This window comes from Haliaeetus albicilla, chromosome 17 (assembly GCF_947461875.1).
Source record: "Haliaeetus albicilla chromosome 17, bHalAlb1.1, whole genome shotgun sequence".
NCBI lineage: Eukaryota > Metazoa > Chordata > Aves > Accipitriformes > Accipitridae > Haliaeetus > Haliaeetus albicilla.
The window spans coordinates 11,559,308-11,574,602 of NC_091499.1; the positions used below are offsets into that span (position 1 = coordinate 11,559,308).

At 41.2% G+C, this 15,295-nt stretch overlaps 1 protein-coding gene across 4 annotated transcripts in view; it reads right to left on the minus strand.

Annotated features, from left to right (window-relative positions):
• Positions 1-92: 92 nt before the first annotated feature.
• RARS2 (arginyl-tRNA synthetase 2, mitochondrial) overlaps positions 93-15,295 on the minus strand; it is a 40,993-nt gene continuing 25,790 nt past the window's right edge. For 3 of the 4 annotated variants that reach the window (XM_069804823.1, XM_069804821.1, XM_069804824.1), the window contains 8 exons: positions 12,397-12,473; positions 10,968-11,092; positions 6,746-6,813; positions 6,537-6,646; positions 5,391-5,486; positions 2,553-2,627; positions 1,583-1,646; positions 93-231 (listed from right to left, as the gene is read on the minus strand). In XM_069804823.1, the coding sequence (XP_069660924.1) occupies positions 145-231; positions 1,583-1,646; positions 2,553-2,627; positions 5,391-5,486; positions 6,537-6,646; positions 6,746-6,813; positions 10,968-11,092; positions 12,397-12,473 (702 nt within the window). In that variant the 3' untranslated portion in view covers positions 93-144. The remainder of the gene's footprint in view (positions 232-1,582; positions 1,647-2,552; positions 2,628-5,390; positions 5,487-6,536; positions 6,647-6,745; positions 6,814-10,967; positions 11,093-12,396; positions 12,474-15,295) is intronic. The other variant, XM_069804822.1, reaches the window with a different exon arrangement.

Genomic DNA, 15,295 nt, shown 5'->3' on the forward strand with positions numbered 1-15,295 from the left:
TTCTGCAGTCGGTGTGTTGGGCTGTACAAACCTCCAAGAGCAGGCAGGGTTTCCACACTGCATTAGCAATGACACGCAGGAGAGTATTATGCTGAAAAAAATGCTTTTACTAAAGGATGTGACTTCACATTGCATACAGCCTCATTACATTTGAGTTACAGGTGTAATTCCAAGAAGTTTCATTCCACTGGCTAGAACCAAGCGTGCAGCTTGAAAGAGACAGAGCCTTGCCTGCAAAACAAGAACAGCTGTCAGCTTAGCGATATCACTGCAGAACAGGGCATAGTTCTCAGGACAGCAGTTAGGAGCAGCCTGTCAGAGGTGAGAACACTGCCCATGCAGGGTGCTGGGATTCAGACGTACACATAACTGGAGTACTGACTAACACCAGAGCTGGCAGAATTCGCATCAGCTGTGGATAGCCCATTGCAACGTCAACAGAGGGACACTTTTGTCAACCAAGGGAAGCTGGAAAGGGGTGTCCAGCCCAGTCTAATACCCTCAGGGCAGAGCGACCAGAGGCAATGCCTGCAAAAGAGCTAGCAATGACTAAAAAGTGAAAATCTTTCATGCGCCACAAGCTGTAACAGCCTGAGGATACTGCTGGAATCCCTCCTCTCACTGTGCCTGGGTTAGAGGTCGTCAAGCAACTATGGGATTCTTTGAAAATTTCGCTCATCCTTGTCAATGTCTTAGCTGTTACACAGCTGGCTGTTTGGGAAGGGCTCTATCATCAGCCTTGCTCCAAAAAAATTGTTCTTGAAAGCTGTCACACTGTAAGGGTTTTTTTTACAGGATAAGGAACTGAAATTTTCCTTGTAGCTTGGATTGTCTTAGTCCATCTTCAAAGGCAGGAGTACCTGCAGCATCTAAGCTCAAATACAGAGTGCAGCTCCATCAATTTGACTGAATTTTTTTCCCCCACAATACAGCTCAACACTTGGATGTGACTTCCTACCAAAGTCAGCTAGGTAATTGCTTTTGAAATAGATGAAAGAGAAAATAAGAAAGGCAGCGTAATTAGTATATCATTCACTGAGCAGTTAATGGGTCAAACATTGCCTGGGAGATCAGTAGAAAATAATTTGCATCTATGTGGAACTGCATATTAACAGTTGTCAGCCTCTGTGCTTTAGCTGGAAAGGCAACACAGACAACTTGGAATATGTAGGTGGCAAGAGGGAGGAGACAGATTCAGTTATCTCCTAATTCTCTGTCTTCCCACATAACCACTAAAGGAAACCACCAGAAATTAACCAGCAAGACAAACACTCAAATGTTTACTTTTTAAAAGTTCAGAAGGAAAGGCGATAAGGAAAGGGGTTTGACTGGGTTTGGAGCAGTTGTCCTTTTTTGGGAAGGTCAGGCAGAGCAGCCCTCTTCAGCAGGCACAGCCGTGAACAGCAACCCTTGCCTTCCCAAAGCAGTGCAACCCACAGGAGAGCCTGACTGTTGGCTCATGAGCCTGCAGGTGCATATTCACCCCAGTGGTTACACAGCTGGGCTGGCAAAGCTGTAGTGGATCATTCCTTGGGACGCCCTACACAGGCTCCAGCCACCGCCTAACAATCTGCTGCCATACCTGGGCTAATTCAGGGGCGCTGCCTTTCACAGGAAGAGTTTTATGTGCCACGGCTGCAAGATGGCTGAAATGGAAAGCATGGCGAGGAACGGTGAGAACAAGCAAGTCTCTTGACAAGAACAGTGCTACGGGCTACAGAAAGCAGCAGAACTGGAACAGCCGCAACTGCAGCACGCCAGAGACTTATTTCCAACAGCCTCTTTCACCTGGCTGAGGGAGGGTATGGTTTTCTGTAGCCTGCATGCCATCAACAACATACGGCTCATAAAATAAGCCCAAAACATTCTCTCCACCCCCGCAATCAACAAACCCCAAAAGTGGTCTGGAAAGGTCCTTGAGAGCCTGCCCTGTCATTCCCAAGGGGCAGGATTCCTTAGACAAGTTTCCTTAACTTGTTAAAGCCTTCCCCATACACAGGCTCTACAGCTTCCTCCAGCAAGTCTACTCCCGTATTCCACTGTGCTGTCAAATCAGACGGGACCTGTCTATGGGGACCCTCCCTATGGAGGTCACATATGCAGTATGACTTACTTACAATAATAATATGCTTTGTCCATCTCAACACATAGGCTGAGATCAGTGGTTAAAAGGGGTTTAGACAAAATTTCCTAGCTGAAATTTTGAGATTTGAGAGCATATTATCAGCTCAGATCTGCTCTTTGAGATATGATTAGTCCAGCATGATTCTGGGTTCAGACACTGGGTTACAGCCAAGTGATTCTTTTTTCTTGAAAGCAGTTAGTTTCTGAGGAGGCTCCTGGCTCCTTTGTTTCCTGGTTCCAACCTCGATCTCTGCTATAGTATTTGCTATCCTACTTATACCTTTCCTGCTCTAGAGAAACTGCCCCATAAATTTACATCTTCCCACTATTATTACTCTTCAAAGCAGTGCAGATGTGAGGGCTGCAGAGCCAGCTCAGGAAGACCTGTCCTTACCAGAGATGGACGCCAGTATCGGCAATCACCTTACCTGAGTGTGAGGAGGTAGCTGACAATGTGCTTGGGTTGCAGATCCTGAGAAGATCTATATAGGACCTCATCATACCTGTGAAGAAAGAAAAGGGTTGTGTAGTGTTGAAGTGGTAGGAAGGTGTACTCAGATATAAGGCTGATCAGACTTGCTTAAGTCAGAACAAACACACAACCACAACTGCAGAATTAACCAAAATAATCTTCTGAACCAGACCTAAGCCATGTAATTAGCACACAATTGATTGTTTCTTTCTCATTCACTTATTATTGAAGGAGATGATTGCTTCTGCTCCTCTTCATGCAAACACTGTAGATGGCAGAGCTCAGAGAGGCAGGCTATAGCAAATAGAACACAAGAGCTATATTTGCTCCTGGAACATTATGTCTGGATTTACATTTCAACACTAATTGTAAGTTCCTAGGAGCAAAAAATGTATTAAATAACCAAGGCAGTCAAAATAGTCCCTTAGAGGATGTTGCCTTTAGTAAATGCAGCTTAGAATTTTAAGTAGCTAAAGGAAATATTGTAACATTAGAAAAGACAAAAACAAAGTGGGTTTACATAATCCTGGAATAAAATTGACTTATGTAAGACAGTATTAAACTGGATAGTACAGGCAGAGTCATGGAGATCCATGTTTTTTCTTCGTGTGTTCTGCTGTCCACTTGTGCACATCCTCTTTTTCACAGCCTGCAAGAAGTTACCAGCACTTCTGGGGCCGAATATATTTCAAATTCAAAGAAGTGGGGAGTGGACTACTCCTGGTCTTTACTCCCAGGCCCATCCCCTCCAGCATGCCCAAGCCAAACTTCCCTGAGATCCTGCTCCTTCAAAGGCAAGCTGCGGGAGAACTGGGGAGTGATGTCTGATAATGGTGGCTCAGTGGTCACGTAAGAGCTATAGCACCAGGGAGGGAGTGTTCCCCATTCCCTTGGCGGGTAAGCTACAAAAACATCTCTTACACATGCATTCAGCAGCTCATCTCAGCCAGCATGCCACAGGTGGCCACTGTTCAAACAGGGAGGGTCACTGCCTTCATACCACTGTGCAACAGATGTGAAAGAGACAAAATTAGGGGAAGCTCTGCATTGTCTCAGGGACCACATAGACACCAGCAGCTGTTGGCTCCTCAGAGACAGCAATGTAGGTATAGAAAAATTACTATTAACTTAACAAGCACCATCAGACAGCCATTAATAAAGCTTTATGAAGCAACAAAGTTGGTATCAAATGAAAGGGCCTTCTTTGGATACCAATTTTGCTGCTTCATGAAGCTGCTGCTTCAGTGTTGGCCTACAACAACTGGTTAGATTATTTTATCAGTTAAATAAGTCCACTTTTGCAGGGATATACACACTACCTTCAATCTACTATTCATTAGTCTACAAAGTTAATGGCATTCAGAACTAGTCAGCTAATTTTAAGGGCAAATGTTTGGTAGCTTTTCAAACAGCAAAGCAGAGCCATGAGAAGTGAGCTTCTGACAAGTCAGGATTGTTTATCATAGAAACTTTTCAAGAAGAATCTACTCATGGTGACTCACAAGAAGGACTGAACAGTAATTGTTACTCCTGAAATCATGGGATATCTAAATGTGAGTTTGTTAGCCACTGAGTGCCTGGTCTAGTGGATAACCTAAATACTGCTTTCTACTGAAAGTAAAGGCGCCTGGAGATGTTTCATACAGATTCCATATGGTGCCTGGCCAGACTCAAAAGCCTTTGCAATAAGGAGACCTGAAGCTCTATAAAAACAAGAGCCCTGCAGTGGAGCAACAACTTCTGTTTGGAAATGGACACATGTCTGGGATGCAGTGATCCCTGCAAATCATACCTAAATACATTAACCCCGTCAGTTTTCGCACATAAGACAGGCAGCTATACACTAATTGATAAAACCAAGAATTTCACGAATTTTCTGTGAAATATAATTGCACTAGATAAATAAGACACTGCTGGCTGGTCTTGCTGTTGCTCAAGAGAACATGCAGCATACAATAAACTGCAGGCAGACCTCTTGAGGCAATTACAGTTAACGGTAGGACTCTGCAACCTACGCTTGCAGGCTGAAAGGTGCCACCTGGGACTCTGGCATGGCTTTTGGAAGTCTGAATTTTAAACAGATGCCCTCAAGAAGGCCTTAGCGTGGCCAAAGAAGTTAACTCTCTGGCACTGTGCAGTGCGCAATGCAGTATACAGGACCTCTCACTAGGAATTCTGAAAGCCTCAATTACTTCCAACTCCATTACAGGCTGCGCAACATGGACAACTCCCTTGTCTCCACATGGACAACTCCCTTGCCTCCGTATTTTAATTACACACCTGTGAAATAATGAAAACAGAAACTGTTCAGCTTTAAGACTGATTAATGAAGAACACTACTTCTATTAAAAGGTATTAGTTGTGCACGTTCAGTAGTTCTGAAGGATGTTGAGCTACTGAATGTGCATGCACATACCCCATTTCACATCACCCAGGAGCACTTCCTCTCACCTTTCCCACATGACGAAAACAGAACAAGAGGAACCAAGCAAATCTGCAGCTAGTATTTATATAGAGCTTAGCATATTTTTCTGAAGACAAGAAGTAATTAAGAGGCTCATGTGCACGGAGTATGTTCCAAATACTGCTTTTTCCCTCGTGTGGTTTCTAAAGTCCACAAAGATTTCAAGTAAGGGCTACTGTTGGCAATCAGTATGACCCAACAGACAAGCCATTGCCTGAAACAGCCATTTTTCTCTTGTGATCGTGCAGTCTGTGCCTGCTCAGCAGGCTGGCAACAAATTCAGAATTTTATTTTAAGGGAACTGGTATTTTGAAAGAAAACTAGACAAACCTGAGAAGATGCTGAAGAACAGAGATGGCATCTGGCTCTTGCAAGCATGCCACATTAACGTCCGTTAGCTGCTCATTCCCATGCATCTGTTCTAAACTAAAATGTAAGAATGAAAAACAAACAAATGTTGGGATGAAAAACTCTTATTAGCAAAGCTGAACAAGAGAAACAGTAATTTGTGGTTTTAAGAAAAAAAGGGTAGGCATCTTCTGCTCAAGCTGAATGGAACATTGAGACAGACTAGCTGACTTCAACCCAAGATAAAAGAATTAAAATTTGTGATAGCTATTCAATATGAACAGGATTAGAGATATGCATGGAAAACAGGCCCAGAAGCTGATGCTAATAGGACTAGGGAGGTAGTCAATACCCTAGTAATGGTACCATAATACCATCAATACCTAGATGATAAGGGAGTACACGAAGAACAGACTACAGAAAGGGATCAGGCTTGCATGCTCTCCCTGAATACCATCTCCTATTACCATTGCCTTAGACAGAATAGCAGGTTGTATGGGCTTTTGGCCTGATGCAGGAAGGTCTCTTACTTGCTTTTATGAAAATACATATCTATGTCTGCATTAAAAATGATCTGAAATATCACTATAATTGCTAAAACTGTTCAAATTCTTTTGAAATTCTTTTTAGAAAATAACCAGACATGTCAGGTCTTTGACCTGAGTCAACAGGAAGGGGTCTGCTTTTAAGCTTGGTTACCAACAGTGGGAAATAATAGAATGTTTAAAAAACTCCACTAGCTACAGTGGTAGCTAAAAACATCTAAGTTCTGTGATTTGGTATATTTTACAAGTACTGGCATTTTGGTTTTGACATCATTTTCTTTAATCCTAGGGCCACCATTCTTCGTCACTGACACCAAGCACACAGAGAGACTGTTCCTAGAACTGGGCAAGTACATGGACAGTTAGCTCAGACCTGTGGAAATGAGGTGGAAATTTCATTTTAATTGGCTTGCTCTTCCGAGAGGTCTCAGTGAATCCTATCATAAACTTCACACCTCTGCTGAAAAAGTGAACGTGTGTCATATTTAGGGAAGGAGTTAACACTACTACTTAACAAAGCAGTAAGTTAATAAGGTTAAAATACATGTCAAACTGTACTTCTGCATACAAACGGTCCTCTTACCTATGGAGTCTGGCATGGGTGTACTGCAAGAACACGCCTGTATCTCCACGACTTTGAAGAGCTCGATCCCAGCTAAACTGATAATCAGATGACAGAAGGCCCCGGAAGTCCTGGAACAATAAATTAATGTCACCTAGATACAGCTCTCCATCTCAATTTTTAACTTTTCACAGAAGATGCAAACACCTCTGGAGGCAGCTCAGACTCACCTGAATTATTAGTGCTGCAAGACCAACTTTCTCTGCTGTCTCCATAGGGTCTTCTACCTCTTTGGTTGCTGACAAGAAACAGAAAAAGAAATTGTAACTCTGTAGTAGCATAATGTCACCCTTGGTCAGACTTGGAAATGCCAATAAAACAGCAGATCTTCCATAACTGTGAACAAGCAATATGGAAATTGTCAGGATGCAATTCCAGGATAAAAATCAAGTCCAGGATAAAAATCTTTCTTAAAAGTTGAGATACAGCTGTTTCAGATGTGCTTTTCCCCCACTTCCCCTAGTATGTGTAATGCAGATTTTAAGGTCAAAAGCATTCATTACAACAGACTGGATAGACTACACTGAATTCCTCTTCACAATTCAGACAGCCAATCTCTAAGATCAGGAAGAGAGCGACAGGGCAATTCAGATTTTGTTTAAAAACTCCAAGTGATAGGGAGGCATAAAGAGCCAAAGAAAAATTGTTCCAATGACTAATGGCGCACTTGGATGTACATTTAGGGAGTATTCACACCATCCACTGTAGATATCTAAACTGACTGTATTCAGAGAACCCGAGCTGTGAGAATTATAGAATGGTTTGGGTTGGCACAGACCTTTAAAGATCAACTAGTCCAACCCCCCTGGCCATCGGCAGGGACATCTTTCACTAGATCAGGTTACTATCCTCATGCAACCTGACCTTCAACATTTCCAGGGATGGGGCATCCGCAACTTCTCTAGACAACCTGTTCCAGTGTCTCACCACTCTCATTGTAAAAAATTTCTTCCTTCCAATCTAAACCTACTCTCTTTCAGTTTAAAACTGTTGTCCCTTGTCCTGTCACTACAAGCCCTGGTAAAAAAGTCTTTCTCCATCTTTCTTATAAGCTCCCTTTATATAATGAAAGGCCACAATAACATCTCCCCAGAGCCTTCTCTTCTCCAGGCTGAACAACCCCAACTCTCTCAGCCTTTCTTCATAGGAGAGGTGTTCCAGCCCTGACCATTTTCGTTACGCTCCTCCGGACCCACTTGAACAGGTCTAAGTCTTTCTTGTACCAGGGACCCCAGAGCTGGACACAGTACTCCACGTGGGGTCTCAAGACAGCAGAGTAGAGGGGGAGAATCACCTCCCTTGACCTGCTGGCCATGCTTCTTTTTATGCAGCCCAGGATACAATTAGCTTTCAGGGCTGCCACCAGTACCCCCAAGTCCTTCTCAGCAGGGCTGCTCTCAATCCATTCATCCCCCAGTCTGTACTGATACTGGTGATTGCCTCAACCCAGGTGCAGGACCTTGCATTTGGCCTTGTTGAACCTCATAAGGTTTGCATGGGCCCACTCCTCAAGCATCCCTTTGGATGGCATCCCTTCCCTCAAGCGAATCAACTGCACCACTCAGCGTGATGTCACCTGCAAACTTGCTGAGGGTGGATTCAATCCCACTGTCTATGTCATTGACGAAGATATTAAGCAGTATTGGTCCCAGTATAGACCCTTGAGGGACACTACTTGTTACTGATTTCCACTTGGACATTGAGCCACTGACTCACATAACTCTTCAGACACGATCATTCAGCCAATTCCTTATCCATCTAACAGTCCATGCACCAAACCTGTATCTCTCCAATCTAGAGATAAGAATGTTGTGGGGGACTGTATCAAAAGCCTTACAGAAGTCCAGGTAGATGACATCCATAGCTCTTCCCTTGTTCACTAATGCAGTCACTCCATCATAGAAGGCCACTAGATAAGTTAGGCATGATTTGCCCTTCTTCCTGGGTAGACATGACAAGAGCCTCTCCAAAGCACTTCTGACTAACTTAACTCTTATCATTACAAAAGTCTTAAGTCATTACAAAAGAACTTAAGTCTATCATTACAAAACCTAATTAATCTAGGAGAGTCTAAGAGAGAATGTCCTCACAACAGCTGCAGAGACATGTGTGCAAAGCTATTTCCAGCTTTTTCACAACTCGAGTGATATTCTTTAGCAGATAAGCAGCATGCTGTTGTGTACAGAAATTCACCAAAGGGCCTGTCTCATTCCCCGTCTCACAGGGAAATTCACAGGGCCAAGCTGGTGCTCCCGTTCATCAGAAGAACAGTAAGATTGCCTAGATAACAGCACTTTAGAAACTGGATCTTCTGGGAAATCAGTTACTTCTGTTTGGACCCACAACCTTGCCTAGTGAAAAGGTGATGCTTTTGACATATATAATGCTTTCTATTTTTAAACTCAGATCACAGCGTGCTCTACCAGGGTCTACTCTTCCTGTTTTGTCGCTACCGGAGAGAAAGGAGGATTCTAATCATAGTCTTTTACAAGGCAAATCTGTTCCACTTTAGGAAAGGCCAAGTGCTTTTTTTATTGTGGTATATGTAACCTATTAAATTTGCAGAGTTCAGCTTACGATTTGCTGTCCCAGCTGATTTCCCACTAACAGCAGAATATGGAGAATTGCACTGTTCTCTTACAGCACTACTTAAGCTGAAACAGTTTTGCAGTACAATTTTAGTATACTTAGATTTCTGTCTTTTGCTTTTCTTTGTGCCAGGTCAGCAAAGCCAACTGAGACAACTTTGAGTAGTTTGTACTACTCATACCTTTGCTATTTACAAAATTCAGAAAGGACTAAGCTTGAAAAATGTGGGGATAGTTCATAGCCCTAAGAAGTCTCAGACTGGCTATTCATTCACAAAGACAAATATATTTAGATTACATTATTATATTTCATAACCGAGATTTGTTTCAAAACAGAAAAACTGTCTCAGAATTCAGGCTTTTGTTTAGGTGCTTGATAAGACACAGACAAAACTATCTAGGAGAAAGTAAAGCGGCAAAGGAAATTGGCATTGTAGAGAGGATTTACATGGACAGAGGATTCATTGAGATTAGTAGAAAGAAAAAGGATGCCAATAATGGAAACTTAAAGAACAGAACTGTGTACAGCTAATAGCAAAGAGTTTATACAAAGGTATTTAACTAACCAACTCCACGCAAGTATGATTTTTAAAGCTAGCATTGGCTGTTAGATGCCCAGCTCTCAAAATCTTTTCCATGACAGTGAGGCATTTTGATGCCACACGAGTTTGTAGTATCTTTCACTGTGTATCCAAACACTTTTCAAACATTGAAGACATTGCTATGAGTCAGGGATTTACAATTTCTTATTTAGGAAAGGGGAAGTTAGGCAGAAATTCAAACGTAAGGAGGAAAATTTCTACAAGCACAAGTAGGATTTAGGATCTAACGGATAAACTCTGGGTAATGCTGCAGTGCCTTCTGAACATATTAATTCTTTTAGCTGTTCTTCAGCTTGCTGCTTGTGCAATGGAACATGGGGTCTGTACTTCTGCCGTGTCAGTTCAGTCCAGCATAAAAATAAGTTTGCTTTGCACTCAGCTATGATACTAACCTTTAAACTGAAGCTCTAAGCTCCGTTCCTCTCTGCAGTAAAACTGGTTTGAATCCAGGATCACCCTTCTATCATCCTGCCTGCCCCTGCTTCTCCTTGTCCACTCTACAAGCAAAATTATCTGGATTAAAAAAGCTGAGAAGGCAGAGTGAGGAAGATGGACACTACCTAACCTCATCAGTTCATTGATTCAATTCAGCAGCTGACACCAGAAAGCACAAGAGGGGGCAGCATTTCACTGGGAACTACTTGAATCTTTTCTGCGTCAAGAGGAAAAGGCTCTAGAGCCACAGTCTGAGGTGCAGGCAAACATCCCCTTCAGCAGATTCTGAGCAGCGACCTCCCGGGGACTCCGGAAACAGTCAGGAGGCTGGGAGGATGACAAGGCAGTTGTTGCAGAAAAGCTACGGTCAATCTTGCCAGAGAAAACTGTCAGACCTACAAATCCTTTGGATGAAATCTGACTGTTCCTTGAACTCCAGCCCCAACCCCACTATTGACTAGTTTGTCCCTCCAGAAAAAAGCCACTGTTGTCCCCCAAAGGCAGGTACTTCCTTCCCAGTGCAAAAGCATGATGAAATTTCACTGAATGTTAAAATTTGCAAATCTGTAATTTAGGGAAGTTCACAGAGTTGCAAAGGATTATTTTAACATTGTTTATATTATGGGAGATATAAAAAGTGCAGAGATCAGGGCATATCACTGTGATTGATAAGTCTGATGCAGGGAAAAGTGAAAGGTACAAAAGACGACACGTTTTTGATCCACACAGAATATCAAAAGAAATTAATAAGACCTGAAATAGCTAACTTTTTGCAGAAGCCATGTTTTGCAACATCCTTGAGCGAACTTCATTTAAAACATCTTCCAGGAAAATTACTTCTCCTCTCCGAGTCTTCATGCCTTGAACTAGACCAAAAGACACATGCTGGCACCTGTGTTGAAAAGCAGCAGGACCTAAAATTACATTTTAATCAAGAGAAATGTTTGCAGTGTTTGTTCAGAGCTGAATTCTTACCAGGAAACAGCAGTAACAGCTGAATAAATAGCGCTCCAACGTGGGAAGCTTGGTGATATAATCAGTAACTCTCATTTCAGCAACCAAAGCTCCATACTTATTATATAATGGGAAAATTATGATCAGAATTATGATAACCTGGTCATTTGCGTGCTCGTGGGAACCTCTCTTGCTACTAGCTTTGGTACAGGGGACTCAATGCAATAAATTGCAATAAATTGAGGAGAGGCAGGATGTAGACAGATCAAATTACTGTGGCAACACAGATCTGTTAATAAGATTAGAAAGGGAGTCATAATAATTCTATTGTGGCCACATTAAACTAAAAGTGTAATTAATCATTGCTAATAATAAAACATTCATTGCTTCTGCTCAGAATAATCCCAAGTATTATTCTGGATCCATAACCTAAGGTAATTTTAGTGCGACTTTAGGCACTGTGAAAGGAGACAGACTAACATTCCTGAAGGCTAAAATCCTATATTTAACCACAAAAACCATGCAGTCTGTCAGAGAGGAATATGATTTAGTCTGCAGATCCCTTATTGACCTTTGCTCAGATTGCTAACAAGATTGGTAATTACAATGAATAACAGCAGGGATACATTTCCCTACAATAGATACTTCAAGCCTGAAGCATGATTCAAACTCAGATGCAGATTCTGCTAAAACATCATACTTCAACAAGTAATTGTTTAACATGTGATCACACAATATCCCAGAAGCTAGGCCATAAAGTCTCTGAAAGATTGTTTCCCTTTTTCACATCAAGCAGTTACAAAAGACTGTTAAATGAGAGACAGGACTGTTTTTCACATCCTGAACACATGGCGATGTCGCCCTTCACAAATAAAGCGGACCAGTAGGAGCGGACATATAGAATGAAAAGGCTGGTGCCAAGGCCCTGAGGCCCACATTGCACACAATTCTGAGGGTTTGTTTTCTTATTTTTCCCTCCTTATTGGACTAGCATTAGTTGGGTCCTACAGGTCAAATGTCTGCTTGCACTCTGGAGTTCATTAGTTGCATGCCAGCAGCATATCTTGTAGCTTAGTTTGATCCAAAATGCCTACATGAGGTGTGCTACAGCATGGTGGAAAGTGGACACAATCAGGAGACTTTCTTCAAAAGAGCACTCCGCTGAAATTCCAATGTACATATTACCCATTCTTAAAAAAATAAAAAAAAAAAGGTATATAATTAAGATTCATAAATACATACCTTTCTGCCCAGTCATAACCCATGAGCTTCAGTATTTGGAACAAATGTTGAAAGTGATTACTTTGACTTTTATCTGTCTAAGGAATAGAATTGGTGCATATCAGAAAACACTCCAAGTTTGATAAGGATTAGCTTTTAACACAGAAACACAACACACCACAGTACTGTGCCAGTAAGCCACTGCAAGCAGAATTAAGACCTATGAAGACAGACACTGAAAAATGTAAGTAACAGCTGGAATCTATGGCAATGGGACTTTGCATCTTGTTAGAAAAAGCAATCTACCTTTTCAAAAATGATTATTCCTAGGTCATGAAGGCAAAGCCATGAAGTGAAATGAAACCTTGATGTTCTTTAGTTTCGCGTAATCTGTGAGGTGCCCATCAAACAGAATGCCTCCATTTTCACTTCAGAACCTTGCTGCTTTTGTTATATTCCCATGTTTTACATCACCAAACTTTAAGGTTCCTTTGGCTTAGAAACAGAACACCTCTTTAAGCTGTCTCTCTCCAAACCCACTAGTTTATGTGGGTTTGTGGAGTTTTACATCACAAGTCAGATGCATAATTTTAAAAAAAAAGTATAAATTATCACATTTTCATATTAATTACACCTTGTCCTTTCTTCCAATTACTCTCTCCTATGTCTTAAAGCAGTTTCCAGTGGCAGTTTATGTCTAACAACGATCTTTGTGTTTCTAGCTACAGCTGTTGCTATGAAGTTCACTTTCCTACCTAGTTGCTTTGACTACACTGCTTAAATACTCCTTTATCCCTCCTTAAAAAACACTGCAGTGATAACCAAATAACCATTGTTTCCTTATTTGTTTGGTATTCCAAGACAGGGAGTGAGCAGTGAGTGAAGTGCTTATTCCATTTTTTCTCAACTCTACCATTGTATCAAGCCTCCAGCACCTGCCTCCTCCTTCACAATTCCTCGTAACCTGCTCCACTCCTATGTGCCACCTCTCTCTGCGCTGATTCACAACCAAGGTTGATAAATGGATAGCAGTGGTCGGCATTTCAAACAAGGCCTTCTAAGCTCTTTTCTACGCACCTTGCATATGGGAGAAGCTCTCTGTACCTGTAACAAAGCCAGATCTCCCTCGCTTAAAGACCTCACAATAAACTTTACAAAGTTTAGATAAAGGCCAGCTCACTGTACTGGCCAGTGCTGCCTCGCTGTTTCCTCTGCTTCTCTCCAAGTCTAAATTTATCTCCATTCTCCTGCTTTACAAGAGATTATACATTCCATGACAGAAACTGATTTGGTTTTGTATGCACAGCAGCATATCCCTCACCACCTGGACTACAATCACCTCTTTGAAGGACTGCAGTCTTTTGTGAGTAGATATTGTGACAAATCATGACAATACTCACTGACAAAAGACTCCAATCCTTCTTACTTAATTGCTTCTTCATGACTGTTCACAGAGCAGAATTTTCAGCTAAAACTAAACTAAAAACCAACTTAAGTTTCCAATTACTTGTCTTGACCAATATATATAGAAATAGCGTACAGAAGAATATTTAAAATCATTAATAGGAAATAATCTAATAATAATCTAATAGTTGGGTTTTTTTATAATCCTTTAAACTCCCATGGAAATAAGAACATGAAAAGTGAGGCCAAGATAAGAATACCTATCTGGCAGTACAAGCTGAATTTCAGGTTTCAGCTGGCCACCTGAAAACTAAGCATCAACTCCTGTGTTTTTGGGATGCTGTGTGATACTGCAAGAAGCATAACAATGAGTGTTTATTATGCTTGAACAATCCACATAATTAAAATTGCATGAAAACCAAATTTGTTAAGAAGGATGGAAATAAATACTAGGAATACCACAGAACTTAATCTCTGCCTAAAAGTAATATTCAAAACATGGATATGTAAGTAGGCTAAAAAAGATGAACCTGCAGACACTACCATTTCATACAGCTACTTTTTTTTTCATAGCTTCATAGCATGGCAAAAATAACACAAATGCCCCAAAAGAAGATTCGTATTATGAAGAATGGCAATTTTTTTTTCTTACAGGCCCCAAAATTATACATGTCCAAATGTAGTCTAAGTGGTTAGCTTTAAGGGAGAAGTCCGCAGTCTGACAGTGTGGATTACATTTAATTCTTCATATATAAAAGTGTTTTCATCTCCTGTTTTGAGTGCAACATTCAACGGAATCTTAATACCTCTTTAATAATACATGTCACACATTTTAAAATGTTTTGAATATTTTGCTCATATCACTGCATTTTTATGAAATAATTAGGATTTTTAAAAAATATAAATTGGTGAATACAGCATTACAACTAATAAACCAATTTAATGTTTTTTAAGCAAGTTGATGTGACGAAAATAAGATGATCATATGAAATAAGAATCAAGAGCCTCTAAATAATTTTCTTGTAACAAGACCAGGATTCTGAAATACATTTGTATTTAATAATTAAAGACTAAAATCATCGGTGTTCTCACTTAAACCCATGAAGTCCTCCTGCCTCTGGTAACACTGAGTAAAGTCCTAACCCACTAAAAAGTACTGCCACAAAACAGCACCAAACCTCAGGAAGGCTGGCAGCTCCCTCATCAGGCCGTCTGTCCCACAAACTCTCCCAATAGTTTATGTTATTGCCCTCTCATTTAATGACCCACTTTCTCGGCTCTCAGAAAGTCAGAAGTGATAAAAATACTAACCATGTCATCCAGAAACGATGCAACCTTAACAAGGTTGAGAGAACCAGACTAGACAGGCTAATCTGTCATTTCCAACTTGAACGAGACATTGATTATAACGGACACACTGATCACATCACAGTCTGGTTTTGCTGTATACCTGTTTGGACTAGGAGTAGATCAAAGAGGCCCAGGCAAGGAAGTAGTTACTAGAGTTCAGCTATGA